The 20,950-nt window shown below is 34.1% G+C and overlaps 2 protein-coding genes across 2 annotated transcripts in view; one reads left to right on the top strand and one right to left on the bottom strand.

Moving 5' to 3' along the window:
- The window catches only part of hwt (heavyweight), an 86,097-nt gene that overhangs the window by 46,470 nt on the left and 18,677 nt on the right, over nt 1-20,950 (top strand). Inside the window, exons 3-4 of the mRNA XM_035084792.1 lie at nt 13,925-14,044; nt 18,097-18,232. Coding sequence (XP_034940683.1) covers nt 13,925-14,044; nt 18,097-18,232 — 256 coding nt within the window. The remainder of the gene's footprint in view (nt 1-13,924; nt 14,045-18,096; nt 18,233-20,950) is intronic.
- On the bottom strand, nt 3,861-4,753 carry LOC118067827 (uncharacterized). Its single transcript, XM_035084796.1, has 3 exons — nt 4,550-4,753; nt 4,249-4,471; nt 3,861-4,177 (listed from the first exon to the last, which is right to left on the bottom strand). Exons 1-3 carry the CDS (start codon nt 4,733-4,735, stop codon nt 3,933-3,935), a joined length of 654 nt encoding a protein of 217 aa, XP_034940687.1. The 5' UTR covers nt 4,736-4,753; the 3' UTR covers nt 3,861-3,932.

The raw sequence follows: 20,950 nt of genomic DNA, 5'->3' as shown, positions 1-20,950 counted from the left end.
TTTTTTTCTGTTCTCTCTACATTTTAGACTCTTATGCGTAAACCAAGCTCGTGAGAGCGATTTTATTTCGCGGCTTACCAGTCGCTCACGACCCTTGGATAAGACTGAATTTCGCTCGACTGCTTTTATCTAACGACTTATCATTTGTCTTTTTTGGATTTGCGCGCCCTTTACTTTTCTCATCTCACTCTTTCTCTCTGTTTACTATCCCGCTAGGTTGGTAGAGTAAATTTGCATTGAATCTACTCCCACATTGCGTGCACCGACTGATAAGTTCTCTAACTGGACTCTTATTCGATTTTTTTTTGCTGTTCTGCTTCGTTAGATTGCCAAGAAAAAACTTTTTTTGATACGGAAACTTGAGCAGTTTTTTTCCTCTTTCTCGTTTCCATTATGATATGATCTTTTAGGAGTTGAGAAATATGTAACTTGGTGAATTAAACGATTAACCTACTTCAAGAATAAATATTTTACCAAGCATATTATTCTTGACTTGGAACTCTCAAGTCTTATTGTTTACATGCCGTAAAACCCTTGTAAAAAATAGTGGATATTTATTTAAGATACATTTCGAGACGGGAATAAGCTCGGATACTAGCTTAACACCCCTTGAGTGTCATTTTTCTTTTCCACTTCGAAAACACCCCTCTTTTAGTCTACTTTCCCTTACATCTCTGATCTCCACTTCCTGATCTTCATTCACTTTTGCTTACTCCATATTCTCTCACTTCCGTTTTTTTCTTCAGCATTCAAATGCTTTCTTCAGTCACTCTTCATCATTGTTATCAAAATATTCCCCGTAAAATTCCATAAATTTAGCAGCCACATCTTCAGTGAATTCTTTTTTTAATAACCATTAAAAGGAAATTATTTCAAAAATTATTAATTTAATTACTAGCGAAGATTTATGTCAATCTATTGAAAGAATAGGAGATTGAGTTTTGATATTTCAGAGAATATATTCATCCAATGGAATTTTTTAATGTCAATAAGTACTTACATTTTTTCAATTTCCGTGTTCACAAGAAAAGTTTGACGTTTAAATTAAAATTTGCTCAGGAAAGAGATTTGAATTTCACACGTAAGCCTTTTTTTTCAATTCGTATTAAAGTTCCAATGTTAGCAGAAAGTATCGACCCCTTTGCTTTTTTTTCCTTTTTCAAATACGATATCAACGAAAGGTGGTAAGGGCTATCTCATATCACGTAACCCTATGATGTGAATCCAAATGGACAAGAGAGTTTAATGAAATCAGGATCGAGTTACGCGAACACAGTTATAGGAAAGGGGACGTCGACCATATTTAAAAGCACTGTGAGGAAACCTTGTTATCAAGAAATTCAATGCGGTGAACAAGTTTTCTGCATACTATTATAAGTTTAACTTTTCTCAGCCCAAAGGATAATTCGTTATTGATTTAAATAAGTTTCTCTGTTGTTTATTACTCATAAAAGTATCAGAAATATTGGTTTCATTACAAAACAAAAATTATTTAAATTCAGCAAAACAATTGTAGTTGTGTTCATTATTATCGAAAGACATTCATCAGTCTGGAAAGATATTGAAATATTGACTGCGCACTTTTTATTGAATTTTTTTTTTCACTCCAATTCTCAACGGATATATAGCTTGCCCAGTCTTCAAAGTACATGGAAATGTAGTCACAGGGGATCTAATTTTAAAGAGAACATCGATCTTGAAGAGAATATATAAGCAGAGGTAGATTCATGTTGGTAGTTATCATTATGTCTAATTTTATCATTCTACTGATGATAAGATTTTATAAATGAAAATAAAATTTTACAACTGATGACATAAATTCAAATATTTAAAGTTAATAATCAAAAACAACGTGAACGTAAATTTTTATCACGAATATTAGCAGTCATTTGATTAATCTAGAAGTAGTTTACCAACAATTCTGAAATTAGAGATAACGCAAATTAATTTGACTAATTAGTAACAATATAGTTTTATAGTCATTCAACACAATAAACATGACGAGATAATGGAAATATAGAAATTATGTACAAATAGGCCAGATTACATTTGATTCCTAATATTAGTGAACTAAAGCAGTATATGGTGCTAATCCTCGAAAGCTCCACGGGGTCTTCGAGTGTCGCTGAGTCACAATGTCTGTAACCCTCCAAGAGGGTTTGTAAATAGTCAAGCTCATATACCACATAGAAAGCAAGTATGCACAATGCCACCAGCATAAATCTGTTACATCCCTGGAGCCTTTCATTCTTTGACGGGATTATTTGTGCCTCAAGGGTTCTTCTTCCAATGAAAAAATCTATCCGGTTGCTTCAGTAAGCTGTCGAAGCTTTCTTTTAAATTAATTTACATTTCCCGCATCAGTGCCTGGGTTCTCTGTTTCCCTGATTTGATTGGCATTCAATGTCGTTTATTCTGATAATTATATATTCTCACCAACTGGATCAACATCTGCTAATTTCCTTATTTCTTTCATGATAGAAACAAACAATATTACTAAATCATTTTTTGACTAACTTATAAAGACGAATCTCTCTTAGCTACCTGTATTCAAAGAATAATTAGTGATTGATACATATCTTTTTACGCCTGCTGCCAAAATTTTCCCTGAAGGATCACAGGATCAGAGTCCTGTTGTATCTAGAGACACCAGAGAAGTGGACATAGGGGTTCTGTAATGGGCAGCCCTAGGGAATATGTTCAAGCGAAGTCTGATACACTGGATGAAGTTTCGTGTTGCAACATACACCCCAGGATCCAGAATCCATGTGACGGGCTAACATAAATAGCAGCGAGGATACCGGAATTTCCATTATATCGTGTCCTCATACATCCACACCATAAACAATATCATTGAACTCCGACAACGACCGTCCCATTAGATGTTTGCTGGATATTTATTACTCAAAGGGGGTATTGTTGACCGAGAATTCATGATACAGTGTCAGGAGATAAAGATTTTAATTTACGCGATGTCCACAAAAAAAAAATTTACGATTAATGTGTTTTTTTACACTTTTTGCTAAAGTTTAATATCAGCTAAAAATGATTTTAAAAATATTTAATAACTTAAAAATTATTTATAATTGTTATTGCCTATGATAGAGCATGGTTGCATTAACTGCGACCATTGCAAACACGTGGCGCAATGCTGGTACCCACACACGTTGCTTAGAGCATACACCAACTGGTTTAATTGCATTCAATTAACCAACCGAGCTATACACAGTCTACTTCAGTCTCTAGAGAGTAAAATTCAGTGTAAACAAATTCCCCTGAATATTTTTTTTTGATATTTTTAATTTAATTTGATTTTTATTCTGCTCTTTAAAACAAAAGTTTGTTTCAGTTATCAAATCAAATATTTTTGATTAAAAAAATATGATCGATAAATAAAATTTATTATTACAAATTATTGATAGAAGAACGTTTTTTATATGAAGAATAAGCTTGAAATATAAACTTGTTTTAGAATTCCAGCCACGTTCAATCTGTTTTAAAATTTTCATTGAATGCGAAAAAAAGTCAATGAAATTTTATTCCTCCTTCATTTCGAGTTTTTTTTTATTTTATGAAAAGACAAAGAACTATCAGGAACGCAGGTGTTGATACTCTGGGAAAGTGGTCGGGTTGGTGGGAAACCGAATATTTCATGAGGTCTGAGCAAGTAACTTTCTCTTCAGCCCACGTGTTACCTTTCTCTTCTTCAGATGATTCATTCAACGAGGGTGAAGCTATAAAGTTACTGGCGACGATTATCACACACTGAGTCGCCTAGAGCTCGCGACTCCAAAGTTTCTGCTGAAGCAAACTTTGGTGTTAAAAAAAAACAAAACCAGAATCGATTTTACTTCATCATTCTCAGCTTATCACAATAAAATTTTATTCTCACTTACATACATTAATTATTTTTTACAATTTATTTACACGACTCAATTTATTTTATTGAAGTCTAATACTTCATTACAAGTATTGTCTACATCCACTATGTTATCGGCACCTACATACTCAGCTATTTCCTGTTTGAGACTCTCTAGAATGTTCGATGATAGCTCTCGTGATCTAGACCAAATCATAGCAAATCTTTTTTGTCTTATATACCTAGTATCATTAGCACAGACTATCATTGCTGAGTATTCATCGTAATTCATTGTTAGTATCTGGTGTTGAAATGGTCCTTGAAACAAAAAATTTTCTCAATCTTCTGCTTTAACAAGCAATTGTCTTCAAAAATAGAATACTAATTACCGATAACATTAGGTGATCCATTTAATTGCCACGTAGCTAATAATTGTTTGTCATTCTGTCTACCTTCAACTGTCCACTGAATTCGTCGACCATTTCTCCAGCTTGTTGATGAAAAATCCATTGAGAAGTCAGTAGCATTTATCACTTTGACATCAAAGTGCAAACATGCTCCTACACTTTTGGTAACTGGTGTTCCAGCAACCATGTACCACTCTCCAACGATCTAGTAAAATTATAAACAATTCACTTCAACTATATTTATCAACAAAAATACAAGCAATAATTTTTCTGAAGTATTTACTCTTTGCAAATCCACATAAACAATGTCATCGTCAGTAGGACACTCATTTTTACACAAAACTAAAGCAAATACTAGAGTAATGAATATCAAAATTTGACGTGTAGACTTAAACTGTCGCCACATTGCTGTGGAGCACGTTGTTGCTACATGAGTATGACTGTACTGTTGATGAAGGAGCGTAAACATGTCCAAGTATGAATTATCTAATTTATCTCAAGCAGCAGTAGTACGCCCAGTTGACGACTCCCGGCTTTTTATAAAAAACGAACTGATAAAAATCCTTGATAAGATAAATAGAGATTATATTATTTGTTTATTTTATTGATATCAGTTTTGTTAGAAAACCTATTATTTGGGTCAATAAGACACTGTATTTACAAAATAGAATATTGCTAAGGCATTTCATCAATTGTGAAATTTTCAGTGCTATTTTTATTCATTTTGTTGCTTCATGTCTCCTAAATGAAATTGTTGAGTAACAATTTTTTGATAAAATTACTGATTATTTGAAGGTCTTTAAATCACAAAAACACACGTGAGAAATCTAAATATTATCTTCACCTGTTTAAATTTGTCCCTTATTAATTATTCTGTAAACTAATTTCTTAACTATTTATTTTAAAGGTATAGTGTAGATTTAATAAAAAAATTATTTATCAAGCAAAAGAAGAAACTTTTTTGATGAGAGAAAAAAAAATTGGTCCAACTCAATAAAATGAGATTTGAGGGAAATGTTGAAATGAAAATTTTTAGATAAATAATTTTTTTAGAAGAAATCCAATTGAGAATATTAAAGAAGATACTTTAAACTTTTTAATGATATTCAAGAAATTGCTGTATCATCATTTCTTCGAGAGTTAAAAGAGTTCAAAGCCATAAGTGACTTTTTTAACTGAATCAGCTTAATGTGGTTATTTCGTCCAAAATTATTTATCTGATTTTTTTTATAATTCCTAAATTTTTCTCTCCCAAATAACCATCTTATCTTAATCGAGGAAGTGATGAAGTTCCAAAGATTTCATTGTCTCTCATTATCTAAATTTTTCGCAATTCATTAATCAATAAATTGCACTATACCAATTGCTATTGTAAGCAATCAGCAATGAATTTGAGGTCTCATTTTATCCTTACGACCTTGGCTTATATCCAAAATGTCTGAACGATTTTTCAGACTTCTTTTTCTCCGATTTTCTCATTTCTCGAATAGTCTCTCCACTCTTTATATGTCAGCAAAATAAATGTCAAGGTAAGCCATCCTAATATTCCATTTCGCAAATTTTCTCTATCTCTTCATTAAAAAAAAAGAAACCAAAACATTATGTAAATTGTAGAGACTTTAAAAAAAAAAAAAATTAAAATACTTCTTAAATATAAATCCATCACGTAGGTACTTGAAAACTATAACTAAAAAGATGAAAGTCAAAGATTAATGCCCTTATAACTTCTGTATAATTATTTAATTAAATTCATCCATCATCAGGTATTACTCAATGTAGATATTGGAGTAGTCCTTTGTTATATCCTTTAGAAGCCAAATTCCTTAGAGTTCTCCTAACTCCGAAACTATCCCTCCAGCTGAGGATCATATCGATTGACTCTATTGTAGCCAGTAAATTCACCACAGAGATTTCAACCTCTAGATGTCATTAATATCAATTCTAACGTCTTCCTGTCATTGATGAATAAATAAACAAATAAAGTAATCAAGAAAAAAAAAGCAAGACATTCGAGCAGCATTTAAAGTGAACCAACAGGGAGTAATGATAACGGTCTGCGTGTAATACTCTCTTGAAACATTTGAGTCAATTATAGCCTTCAGGGTTCTTAGGTTGTCCCTAACCCTTATTACCAGCATCGAGGTCCAGCGTAAAGTGAATTAATTAAGGGTCAGAATGACTACTGAACCCATAAGACTTTCTCTGTCTACACCTTGCAAACTTCTGCTCAATATGATAGTATCTGTAAACTGAAAATTGGTTTATATTATACAATTGAACAATCAATTTTATTACTATGATATGAGATTATGTATTTGGTAAAGATTTCTTAGAATTCCTTTATTGATATTCCCAAACATCTCTGTTATCATAAAAACGTTTTTAATGATTATATATTTATTTATAGCTGAACTGCATGTTGAGAATACTTTTAAACAAAATCACCTCAATTTTGAAATTATTTTTCTGTCAAGTTTCTTTATCAATAGCACGTATCAAGGTTTATTGATATTCAAATGACGAATGATTCCATAAAAATGAATACTCTATTAAGACATAGAAAGAAAGATTTGTTCAACACGTGCTAAAAACTTGATCTTCTTATACAATAAAAACGATTAAATCATTAAATAAATTGAAACCAGCTATTCTATTTATTCTAGATTAAATTCAAATTTAATAAATAATCATCCAATTATTTATCCAGTTGGTTTCAGATATCAACATCATGAATAACAGAAAATACTTGACTGAAATTCTCTTTTAAATAAATTTTTATTCCACGTTTTCATTTGAAAATTTCTCGAATGCAGAGATCACACCTCGTCATTCATCACGGGTGTAAAAATTTTCACATTTTGTAAAAACTCTTTCGTTTCTTATCTCTCTCATCCACGCTGTCATGTCAATTAAACTTTTCCAAGCTTTCATCAACGAACAATGTGTGTCCGAGACAGAAGGTACTATTTGTGGACATTAAGCAGTGCGTGTGGTCGTATCATACGTAGTATATAATGTATTTTCCACAGAAATAGAGAAATATAATGCTGTAGAACTTAGTGGAATGATACTAACGGGAAAGTGTGGTGTACCACAGACCTAGTGTTAGGCAGTTCGTGTTGTGGTCAAGCTTCAAAAAGTTTGGACTGCCTAACAGTACGTCGTTAGCTGCGAATGCGTGTTTCTGTGGACTCGAATGTCAAATTTGATACGCTGTTCGCGTCAATTATGCACGTACATGATCCAACCCTCTTGGTATCTGCTTGGCAGGAGTTAGACATGACGAGATCATTGGACAATGTAGGGTGTGTTTGATGAATTATAATTTATCTGATCAACTGTTTTTTTTTATACTTCATGATCCTCTTTAATACATAATGAATTTTTTAAACATCAAAATTATTATCTGAATATTTTATGGTGGAAAAGATGAAGAAAGACATCATTAAAATCATAAATAAGATTTTTTAATTCAGTTTCCATTAAGATTCTTGATAACACCTGAAACAACGCCATTCTACAACCGGAAATAGAGTAAAGCTAATGTCCCGCGAGATATTAATGTTGGAAACTTCCCTAAACTCAATTTTATATTTCCGTTAGCTTGATTCGACTCTCATGCACAGTTCGAGCAAAAGGGTTATTCTGAAAATTCGCCCAAGTTCGACATGATAATAAGCCACGTTAGAAGTTTGACTCTGGTTCTTAGAAAGTTCCTTTTAACCACCAGAAGCTATTTATTATTTGAGTTTACATGAACTTGAGTAAGACTTAACAGAAATATATTTAGTCATCTAGGATTTTCTGAATTGAGCGATTATAGTAAAGTCTAGAAAATGTTGCTGTGGAAAATAATGTTTGTATTCAGAGTACAGAGGACAGTAAAATGGAGAGTCTGAGAGTAAAAAATACCCGGTAGAAGGGAGTAACAGAAAAAAGGGAAACGCAATGGTTGGAGGTGAGTTCTGATGCAGCCCAGGGCCATACATTGTTGCACTACTCGTGATTACGGTTCTTCCGTTGCACAACTAGACGCCGTTACATTTTCATCATCCAGAAGATGTCAAGATACCTTGACGCTTTCTCGTGTTATGTTTTGATGCGTCTGCTGAATTTTTTCCTCCATTTATTTTCACTTCAATAGCTTTTTCTTCTCCACTGATCTATTGTTCTCAGCATAAAAATATTCCAAGTGAATATTTAAATGAGCAACATTTTATTTATCACTTGATGATAAGTATTATCTTCTGCTATAAACTTTAAATAGACAGTCTTGCTAATGGAGACAAGAGGTCGCCTCATTTTCTAGCGTTTCGGTCCGTTTAGCGAACGACAAGGAGTCGGCGTTCCGCATAGATAGTTGTTGGCTCTCAGAGAATCACTAAGACAGCTTAGATGGTTTTGGAAACTCCCTTGACTCTCACCCTCTTTTCATCAGGCGGAACTACGCGCGTCGTTTCCTGAAACACGACTAAGAGTGGGTTTGCGTACGAGAAACTTCTAAAATCAATTAGCAGTCCCTCAAGTATAAGAGTAGAACGTGGGAAGAAGACAGAGAAATAAGAGCCAGATCGAGTCGACTTGTAGAAGTGAGGGGCGACGTTGCACCCTCCAAGATAAGGGGTGATAAGGACTAGTCGGCGTTTATCTCAATGGTGAAGCCGGTGGAACAATCAGAGCATTTCCGCGATAGTTTCTCTACATGCAATTCTATTCTACTTCTCAACAACTTCACTCGCTATTTTCGAGCTAAAAAGGGGGATTCAAAACAGCTTTGGTTACACCACAAGCAAACAACTCTTTCTCGTGGGTTCGACATCAAGACACCCAGCACGTGCGCCCTAGGGACTAGGGAGATTATTGCGAATGATTTAGACGACCCCTAGGAGCGTTATGTTGACGTTCATTTTTCTTCAAAATCCCTTTATCCTCTAAGAGTCTATAATGCAAGCTACATCTGGTATTTATCATTTTTATGCTCGTAATTAAAAATAAATTTTCTCGATATTTCTTTAAAAGTGGCCAAGTCAATATTTCCTAGCTTTAGCTCTAGCTTCATTAGGTTAGCCGCAGGTTACTGGTATTTTTTTTTTAATCAAAGAATCAAGTCATTTAATTTATAACAAGCTTAACTATAAAAGTGAATTTAATTTAATAGATCAACTGAATAGAATTTTATTATTAAAAAGAATAAATTTATCTCAGTTGAGAATAATCTTGTTAATCTTTTTCACTACTAAATTTAAAATCCATCTAATTTTTTGCATAGCAGAAAGTAAAGATAAGTAAGAATCGAATGTATTTTCTATGATGAAAAATGTAGTGAAATAGACTACTTTTTTATCCTTAAGCTTCTTAAATTCTCATCAGTGGATCTTCATGTCTTATCCAACACGGATTTCTCCTTTCACTAGAAAAACTATCCTAATTAATAATTAAAAGCTTTCTATAAATGAAATCTCGGTATAATACGTTTTTACACCATTAGCTGGAAAACTAGGAAGCCTGAAATCTTGTATCTATCTGAATGATTCATAAGGGTAGCTAGATAAGTCCTTCCTAAGCGATCGAAGGGGTGGATTTAAGTTTTAACGAGCCGTTGTCTGCTGAGATGCCATGACAGTCCAACTATGGAGTCCAAGCAAACCGTTGGCTCCAAGAGGCTCTTTTAGCATCTAGAACGTCTTGAGAAAGTTTCAACATCTTAAAACTCATTCGTGGCACTTGGTATAATTGAGCGCGAACATCAGAACCCCTACGGCACTGGAGGGTGGCTTTTTATTCTACCAATAGCCCTCCAGAGAATGGAGGTGAATACAGAGAGCACGGAATGCTTTGTCGAACGGCCCTGGATGAATGAGGAAATGACTGATAGGGATGGTAAGGTCGGGAAAAAGCAAAAGAGATGAAGTTGGAGGCTGGGTAAAATATGAGGAAGACAGATGATTAGAGAACTGTTGTACTAGCCCCCAGCTTTCATCACACGACCCTTCGCCTTCCCACGTCTCTCCAACTTTACTGGACCACCAAAGTTCGATGCTTTGAGCACTCATGCATGAACGACTCACTTTCGTGTACTTCTACATTCTCTAAACTTTCTCAATAGTGTCTTGATATTTTTAAGAGACCTTTTCTATTTTTTATTCAATTCTCTAGACTGCAGGGATTCGAAACTGTTAGAAAAGTGATATTATTTAAAGATTAAATTTTCATTCGCGTTCTGATTAATGATGTTACGTCTCGGACAATTTATTCTCTTGAAAAAAATCATCTTTTTTATTTTGCCACTCTATTATTCATCTCAGTTGATTTTTTACTCTTGAGAATTGGCAGCAGTCACGTTTGCAGAAAGCATTAATTTATTTTACTTATGTTGTCTTGAAAAGAACAATACCAAATTGTGCCCAAGTTTTTTTTACAAAATGCAGGAGTGTCAATCGGAAAATTTTATTCTTTTTTAAGAGAGAATGTGAGAATAAATCTCGATGATAAATATACGAGGGTGTGTTTATGCATTATTCTTTGCCTGTCTTTTTTTTTTTACTTTTTAGGGGTGCGTCACCCCTAGTTACACGACAGCCGTTGGCCTCATTTTCTGCGTACAATACTTTGCTAAATATCATTGAAAAATATTGTTAATCATCACATCAATACAAAAACAACTTCAAATTTAATTTTACTACTCTTTATAATTATTCACTATTCTCTTAAAAATGTATTTTTAAAGGCAAGAAAAATTCAATTACTCGAAAAAAATCTCTTTGAAATTTTTTTCTAAATCGTTTGAGAATCAAATAACTTTTCTCCAATTTAGAAGGAACTGATTGAGCCCAAAATTGGTGAAATGATGTTGAATTGCCAGGTATAAGTTCAATCTCATGTTCCAACTATTCCCTCTTTAAACTTTAACGTATTTATCTTCGTCTAGTTGAAGCTGTAGAAAGGGTCCTCACCCAAAAGAAGAAAAAAATAAAATGAACCTAAGAATTCTATGCTATTCAAGCCAACTCTTTGTGTCTTCAACACTTCAACAAAAATGATTGTTATAAGAGACTATAAACACATTTATTTATATCATTTGCTAATGAATATAACACAAGGGCGGATAATTGTTTTTTGAAGACTCAATTGTAATTAACCTGTTGCCAAGCGACTAGGGTTCCGTACTGGTTTGTATTAAGTGCTGCTGTCATTCCGGATGGTTGGCTCTTCAACGATTCCTCAACACATTTAGGGAGCGACCCTCGTCATTTTGAAATTGTTCCGCGATCCTAGATAGTTAATTATGTCATCAATAATCGCATATTATAGAGTTTACTACTAAATTTCAGGAAAATATACAACTACCAAAGTAAAAAGATTGAAATTCCCGGAATAATGAAATCCACGAACATGAATCTGAGCATCCAAAATTTTAATATCAAAAGTTTACGAACTTTTTGCTGTCATAAAGATCTCGAGAGTTCTGCGAGCTCGTAATAGGCATTCTTATCATACTTAACGAAATATTACAGTAGTATTATCAATGCTACATTATTACATAGCAATATAGTTAAACCATGTTCAGCAAAGCCTTAATCATAAATCGGAAATCCCCTACATAAACCTTGAGCATTCCAATAAATGAATGGGGATTCTCTAGTTTAATTGGAGATTACTAAAACACATATAGTAGCTACTTCGTTAGCAGAAAGGTATTTTATGAAAACTACAGAAAAAAAATTCAAGTGAAAGAGTAAAAATACCGAAGGCCATAAGCATCTACGTAGGTCGAATTTCCGATTTATTCAAACCACCAAATACTTGGAGCCCATAAAGAGGATGAATGGGATTGTGGTGGTTGTACCAATGCTCAGAGCTGCTTTAGGGTTCATGAAATACGTGCCACCACCCTCTTGGCCGCGACTTCTCTACCCTCTCGTGGCTCTTCCTATTTTCTCTTCGCTCTCATCTCTCTCATCATGTACATTCTCCTGCTATTACGCATTTTACTCTCACTACTCTTGCTCTTATAATCGTCTCTCTTCGTTGTTCGGCCCCACTTGAAACTCGGCAGGGTGGCCAGTGGTATTACCATGAATTTCCATAGCATCTCCCTGTGTTCTGAACATATTGCAGTGCTTTGATTTATGCGAAATATTTGCTAAATATTCCGTTTAATCTCGGCTTCGCGGAATCCGTGCGAATAAACGACTGATGTTCGTCCTGGATGACAATGATGAGGTGAAGAACATATGAATGAGGGGAGCTTCTACTACACTAGGCATTAGGGCATGATTTATTACTTTCGCAGATGCTAAGCTTTTGATTTTGAATATTTTTATTAGATAACTTTCAACTACTTCCTAACATTCATAATAATTTTATTTTTATTTTCGACAATGTGTCATCAACAGCAGGATGATGAAAATAATAAATATTCAAATGTTTGCATGAGCAATCATAAACCAAAGCTAGCAAATGAACAACCTGAGAGTGATAAAAAGCGCATGTAGTGTGTGATCAAATTAAAGCCATCAGTGTATAAAAATAAATTGTTATCTGTGTATGTGACTAATGAAACATGAACACTTGATATCCTTTATCAATGTCCATATATCACATGATATAAATGTCATTGTCCGTCGATAGTGTAATTCAACGTTCCAGTTTGCATCTACCAAGCACTCTGGCTCAAACTTATGTTCATTCAACTGTGTCGAAGTTGCGAAAATCGGCAAAGGAATAACATTGGACTAGAACTTTGAATTTCAAATATAAAAGTAATGCAAAAATAGCAAATTTTTTATTGTTTCACTTACTATTCAAAGCATGCTTGGCTAATTTCAAACAAAGGTTTAAACCGTCTACAACTCATGTCTGAAGCTTAATTCCACTCACGTGCATATGAACTGTCTGTCTGTGCGAAATCCGTAAGCATTATTGTAACAATGTATTCTGTCTATTTAATCCATGCTGGTTGAAGAGAGATATTTTTTTTCTGATTGGGATTGGTTTTAAAGATTCAATATTATTTTTGTGTTCATTCGTTCTCTTATGGCCTAATGGCTGATATTTTCCGTCCCGCCAACTTGTGTCACTCATCGGCCTTTTTCTCATTCGATATCTCTCACAACCCTTCTTCCTGTTCCGGGGATTTTGTTTTGTTCGTCTTCCATTTCCCACTTCACATATTCATATACAGCAGTAGTCTTTGCTCACAATAAACGCAGGCCATTTGCATGTAGGGTTTTGAAGCGGAATAAAATACACGTCGATGTTTCTCCCTCTCACTTCTACTCTTCAAAACGCCTACATCACGTCCATACTCTTCCTATTTCTGCTTAACGTCCATCCTGAGCCTGAAAACTAGCAAGCTTGGTCGCTTCTCATCCTATATGTGTTCAGGGTATGATAAGCCGCCCCCATGAATCCTCAATTGTCCCTATTTATACGCTTACATATAGCTGCATCTGTTTGAGTAAGTTCTGTTGAACAATGCAGCTGAATAGTTTCGATAAGTGAACTTTTTTTGGTAGACAAAAAATATCTCTGATGGATCAGCTCAGTGCAATTCTTCAAGTGGCATAAAATACAGTGTGCTATTTATCTAGAGTTAAAAACTTTTTTGTTCTTTAAAAAATGTTTGATAAATCATGGTTATTCATCTTGGTTTCAGGTGTCGCTTTGTGACGATTACAGTCTTCCCGTTGACTTTGTGAATAAACGACGTCCTGCTAGTGCTGCTGCAGTTACATCTACGGTACAGTGGGCATTACCAAGCCCCAGTGTAGAGAATGTAAGTAGCTATTTAACTATCATCAACTGAATAAATCATGAAAATTATCATTCAAATATTTAAATGAATTTGGAATGTTCAGAATTACGTCTAGTATCCTTTCAAAGTTGGTTTTGCGTCACATGTGCTTAGAATTAATTTTTAAGTAAGTACCAGGTTGAATCTGAATTTCATTGATGAGTTCTTATAAAATTCATGACTTTAATATTTTATAGAAGCACATATTTAGTACAAAAAAATCGTGTTAAATATTTCCTTTGATTTATTTTTATTCATTAAATATTAAATTTATGCTTTGAAGCATTAATTTTGTAACTAATTAGTATTTTATAAATCTGATTTTATAATCTAAAGAGATCAAATTATATTTCGATCAAGTCAATGAAAGCTTTGAAAACAAATCCAGTAATTACGAAATCTCTCTTTATAGTAAAAAATCCTTTCATAAAATCCAACATCAGTTTTATCTCTATTTAAAATATTGTCAATTCACCTTGACTGCAATTTATTTAGTATTTACGTGCAACAGAAATTTCTCGATCAATATTGAGTTATAAAAAACAAGAAAAAATTCAAAAAGAAAATGAATGAAAAGTTTCCAATAACCTAGGGCTATGATAAACCTTAGACAGAGCAAAATCTTGTGTGATGTTGATGAAAAGAAGAAGCAGAAGTAAATGTAGGAGTAAGAAAATTTGGGAATGTTTGCGGAGGAATTTTTCTCCCCATGATTTCCTGGATGATTCTGATCGCAGACGCGACGTATCGACATTTTCAGTGCAATCATACAGGCAGGAGAAATATAATTATGAGGGTGACAAAATACCTTTGGGGCATTGAGCGTTAGGGAAAAAGATCGAAAGAGAATGGGGGTAAAGCATGGTATGAGCGTTGATGTTGGTGAGACCCGTGACTTCCGGCGTTGCTTATAATTGCTCCAGCACTCAGTGCTGGGTGCTCGGGGCAGCCTCAGGCACTACGCTAACTGTTTCTTCTGAAATATTACTCGATTCTACTATCCTCACCCATTAAAACCGAGTATAAAATACTCTTAAACACTTAGTCCGCATAATGTCCACATGATTTTGTGGGCTTTCGGTTCATCTAATGCAAATATTTGCTGCTCTTGGTGATCAAGAAAACCTGGAAGGTCTTGGAATATTCAGAAAAATTGAAAGAGGTTTTTTTATCTGAGATTTATGATGTGTAAATTATTTAAAATAAATTACGAAAAAAATAAAAAAGATTTCATGATAGATTAGAAAAGCTCAGAAATGATTGAATAACATTATCTAACATCAAAAAATATCTTTAATCATTGGTAACATACCAATAATATCACGACCCTTTTCCTCTACCCATAATCCAATGAAATCACAGATTTCAAGTTGATTGAAGTAGACAATAAAATAGACTCATAAAAAATGATCGTCCATACAGAATCGTGAAGCATGATTTCATGGTGCTAGCAAGAGCACACTTATGTAGCCATTTGAGCAAAACGAGGGAAAGAAATTGTTGAAAATTGTTGGAGGTTGGTCGTAAAGAGGGAGTAAACAACACCTGGGAAATAAGAGACAAAAAAGTTTCCTCCAATAGTCTTCTTCATCGTTCGCCTCTTTTTCTCCTTACCATCCAGTATCGTATACGAACCAAGCATATTACGTACAGACGTCTACTTCACTCAAGGGGTCGAAGGAACCCGTTATGACTGAGTCTTTGATGCCTATTTAATACTTGGCTCCATTTTGAACACCAAGTTCACCAGACGCAACACACATTTATCATTTTTAACAAAAGCTTTAAGTATAGGCAACTTGAAGACTATAAAAAAATATGGAAAGAGCAATAAAGCACAAAGGGGAAAAGGTACAGGTTGTTGGAAGCCACGGAGCTTTTGGCAAACCTGAGACCGTGAGAAGTTGTAGCTGTAGAAGAAAGCCTATCTCTCTAGTGTTCTCTTTATTTCCCTTTTGCACGATCAATTAATTACTCAAGAGAATCTCCCAAGATTATTAATGAGCAAAGTGAGAGCTTTCTTCAGAAAGATGGCTATTATTTATCATCTGAGTAAATAACCAGATTTATTTTATGAATCATTTCCATAAACTTCAAAGATTTTAATCGCTTACAATAAATGTACAGCGATAAATATTTATCCAAGGTATTATATATTATCATCATGTAAATATGTGGATGCAATAAAATTCAGAGCTATTACACAGGCTAGTAATAAGCATTCACAATTATAATGCAGTGGCTAGCATAATCGGTTTAGGGTCCTCTCGATGAATCGATGGGAATTATAGTCAGTTCGTAAATACGCAGCCCCTTTTGGTCGACTGGAATCGAGAGGGCTACAAGTTTTACTGTTCGTTTACAGATTTACACAGCGTATGAATTGCTCCCAACGTTATTTTACAATTTAATCAACTTTATTTTTTATCTTTCACTCTTTTATCACGTACTTTCCATCATTCTCTAAATGTTTTAAAAGATTATCATACTTAGTCTGATATAAATTAAATTCCAATAATACTTACTGTTACTGAACTGCATTTGCAGGTCAAATAACTATTTATCTTCAAAATCAATTTAAACATTCCGTGAATCTTAATGTGATGAAAATGAAATTTTGGGTTGAAAATGATGAGTTTTTGATGGAATTTTAGTTGAAGAAAAAAAAATGTTGGTAAATTTGAGTAATTTAAAAAACTGAAGAAAATCAGAGGTGCAATGGCACTGGCCAATGATGTTTCCGAATAGCCTGAAGGCTCGATATAACTTTGACAGGAAAAGAGAAGAGAATTCCAATTTCGTGTTCTTCCAATTTAAGTCTACTTGTCTTGCTCACTGTCTCCATTCTTGCGAAGTTTCCACAGTAACTTTCACTCTTTTTTCCCCATCTTTCCGATATCTTTAGCCACAGAAGAGAAGAAGACTATTCACAGCAGTCGCCCATTGATTTTACGTTTCGTTTCAGAAATCACGGTTCACCCTCCTCTTTAGACGCCATTGTTGTCATTATTAGTATCTGCCTCTATAAGAAGAAATTTTCTTGACGAAACTTCTGAATATTCGTATAGCCTCGAGACATATGACTGCCCTCTGCTCTTGGATTAAATAAGATTCCAGTATATTTTTTTAAATCAAGAAATACCTTTCTCCTGTTACTGCTCAGCAATTAATCAAAGCTAACGATCTGTGCACAAATACCAGAAGCTTATCAAATCTTTTCCTTAATTTGAATTTATCCAACCGTAACTCACTTCATTTTATTGCTCTCAATACATTTTAGCAATCATTCGACCGCGTTGAAAGGAAATATTTCACTAAAAAATAGTATTCAAAAGGGCAGAGAGACAAATTGATAATTAAAAGAATCTTGTGTGGTAATAAAAGTCAGAATGAAAGGAAAAAGGATATATGAGTCATATGGGGTTACGTGTTTTTCTCGAAACGATAGCTTAGGGAGAGGAAAAATGTTTACCCTTGGAGCCTGAGGAGATATTACCACAATTGCTGATGCTCCAAGCTGAAATTGTTTAGCAAAACTGGACTTCAAGTGGGCAACAGTAGTTCACAGACTTGGGGTAGAGATAGAAACACTGGCAATAACCCTTGCTTTGTATCTCTGAGGGATAGCATCGTGACCCAAACACGCACCTCGGACTTGCTGCCAATTTGTATTATTATAGCTGTACTAGGGAAATCTGATAACTTCCTCTGATAATATTAATTTCATTTTAATGTTCATCATGCTGTTGATACGTTATTACTACGAGCTCATAATCTAGCAAGTCTAGATTGCAAGCTTTAATGAGTTTTTTTTGTAAAGCTTAAAAATTAATTTTTATGTTCCATTCCTTAGAAAAAACTTCTTCCAAGTTTAGTTTTAGAAAGGAAAGAATTTTTAAAGTTTGAATATTATTTAGAAAGGCATCATAACTTAGGGAAAGAAAAGTTATATTGTGAATTAGAGTTTGTATAATATTCTTTGCATTGATGAATCATACGGAATTGAATGATTAATTTTGATGGTGATTTTTCAGGTGGAAGTTGAAGTAGTAGAGCAATATTGCGATCCACGGGACAGCAAAAATCGAGCTTACGTAGAACCAGGAGCAGAAACATCCCTCCCTGCAATATACAGTAAAATAAATCGTAACTACTGTCGTCCCTATACAGGTAAGCTTTGTTGAGGATTGTGTTATCGAGATTATGGAAATCCATATCGAATGTTTTTCAAGCTATCGGTTATATTTATGGATCCAACAAATTCGCGAGTTTTCAAAAACAATACACCCCCTGGTACGGTGATTGAATAATTTTTTCATGAATGAAGGGTACAAGACTTTGAATTTCAATAAAATGACATGTAATACATCAGAGTCTAAAGTTTAAATCACGTTATAGCTATGCCTACTACTTTGCGAGTGACGGGACTGGCTGAGTTCTTACAGCAAAAAACTTTTTCGTCCTAAACCCTCCTCGTTTTCGCGTGATAAAACCTCTGCCCCTCTTACTCCTCTCGAAAATCCATACAAGAGTAGAGAAGAGCGTGCAATAAAAGTTCAAGTTTAATTTTAAAGCAACCCTGCATCGTTCGTTCATGATTTCTCTAACGTATAACCACTTATACGATAAGAAAAGTGTGGCAATTTAAAATTTTTTTACTTAAGTATTAACTTTTACAGTTAACCAAGGATCCTTAGAAATTTCATGAGGAATAAAAAATTATTTTAAAAATCCTTTTGATTGCTAAAGTTGAGCTGCTTTATATGGGATAATAAATAACTTATCTCGGATGAATTTGCGTTTCAACTTCAAGTCAAATATGCAGATTGTTAGGGTGATACGAAGCCCAAGTAAACAACAATGACATTTGCATCCTTATCATATTCATGACCGTTTAGGTTTAAGAGTCCCTAGATTTTCTAACGCATCATCTTTCGACATTTGTCAACTACACACACACCCACTTTTCTACAAGCTTTTCTAAGCAACAACACAACAGCTTTTAAATATTCCTTTGTTTAGACAGAAAAGTTATCTGAATATTTTATCAAATTTCTTTATTTAACATGTTAGTATTACATAGACGAAACTAGATAAACTTTTGTAACATTTATGTACTTTGATATTGAATTTCGTTATTCGAAAGCAAAGTTTACTTTGTCATCCAACAACACCACGATACGATGAGTTTAAATATTTTTTAACCACTTCCGGAACATAGGAGTCATTCGACCGGACTAGCAACCTTGCTCGCCTCGATTATTCCAACTTTTTGAGTAGGAGCTTTTGTGTACTCTATGGTACTTGCCAGTGACACCACATTCACTATACGGCCGACTTTGCTCCCTGCTTTTCCATAATATGTCGCATGATATTTAATTAAATTCCCCTTCCACACAGCATCCTCAACGTTCGTCCCTTCTATCCATTTCTGCTGGTTTGTAAAGTTTCAAGGGTTTTCCTGAACAGCCCTTGGGACTTATTAAACGTTAGAGCGATTATGGATTTACTTTTTATGTTATCGAATTATTTTAGATAATTAAAAATAATTTTCATCGGCAGTTAATGATTGTAATATCAAACCCTTCGGTTTGGATCCTTATTTCAAGGATCAGAATCTGAAACAAGATATCGTTGTTGTAAAAGCAAAAGTCCCCTTCTTTTTCTGCGGATTTCTCTGTTTCCCTCTTCTCCGAAACTACCCCATTTCAATTAATACTACTAGGTGACTTGTACCTCGTTCCGCGTCCCCGAGCAGTTATCGTCAGCAGCTCGTTGCGTCCTATGCAAATGACATGCTGTCCGTTCGTTCGTCGTTTCCTGCAGTGATGCGTAGGGTCGACACTCCCTGTCCTGAAACTTTGAAACGAAATGGTGAGAATGTAGTGACTCCAGAGCTTTTGTTAGACATACAATTCTGTCCACTCCCACTAGCATACATTTATACACTACTTTGATAATATTTCTCTACATCATGTTGTCCTAATTGCTTGTCTGTTAAAATTCGCATTCGTCAAGTAGTTAATTAGAATACTTGGCTTGGAATTTTAAAGTTTCTTCATAAATTTTCTGTCATTTCATCAACTTCCTTTCTCCGCTTAATTGTTAGTGGATAATAATTAATAAAAAAAATTAATATTAGCTTTATACTTGAATATAAGACCACAAATTTTTTTCCAGCTTCATTATATTCTCTCTCCAAACCACCGTCGTGCTAACATATTTTGTCATTAAAATTTTTTTTTACTAATGAAGCTAAAAAAAAAAAAACTTTCTGATGATCTAAAATGTTGAAAAAACACTTGAGAAAAATAACTTTTTATTTTTTTTCTGATTAAAAATTAAATCTTTTTTTTTTTTTTTGTTCCTTAGATGACAATGAAAAGTTTTCTATAGATTTTACCAAGGCGACAGTGTTAGTATGCCATAAGCACCCAAAAGGAGCCTGGAAGTTGTTGGATCGGCCGAAAAGATGAATAGTTAACTGCGAAGTAGTCGTCACCCCTTTCATCTTTCATTTCATCATGTCTCTACACCCTTCCCATCCACCGATCTTATTTGTACGTTCTGTGTTCTATTCACTCTTTCTTTTCTCTATCATAAACATGGGAAACGACATCATTTGCAAACTGTCAACGTCATGACACATTCTTACCGCTGGTGAAATTCGAGGACGTGATTTTCCACCGAAATTTTAATCCAAAATGCAATTTCACCAAGTTGAATTTAAATCAAGAGCTCCAGGGCCTCATTCAAATACTTTGCAACAGTCGAAAATAGACTTTGCTATTGAATTGATTTCAATTGCTCTTTAAGCTGTCTTTTTTTAACACAGATGTTTTTAAATATTCCATAAATTTAATAAATAAGATTTAAATAAATTTATCA

This window comes from Chelonus insularis, unplaced genomic scaffold (assembly GCF_013357705.1).
Source record: "Chelonus insularis isolate UGA/USDA-ARS -01 unplaced genomic scaffold, ASM1335770v1 contig_397_pilon, whole genome shotgun sequence".
Taxonomy (NCBI): Eukaryota; Metazoa; Arthropoda; class Insecta; order Hymenoptera; family Braconidae; genus Chelonus; species Chelonus insularis.
This window is presented reverse-complemented; position numbering and strand designations above follow the sequence as displayed.

Coding starts and splice junctions, on each gene's coding strand:
- LOC118067827 (XM_035084796.1), bottom strand. CDS start 4,735: ATGTTTACGCTCCTTCATCAACAGTACAGTCATACTCATGTAGCAACA. Junction 4,472..4,549: donor TTTATGTGGATTTGCAAAGA/GTAAATACTTCA, acceptor TAATTTTACTAG/ATCGTTGGAGAGTGGTACAT. Junction 4,178..4,248: donor TGGATCACCTAATGTTATCG/GTAATTAGTATT, acceptor TTTTGTTTCAAG/GACCATTTCAACACCAGATA.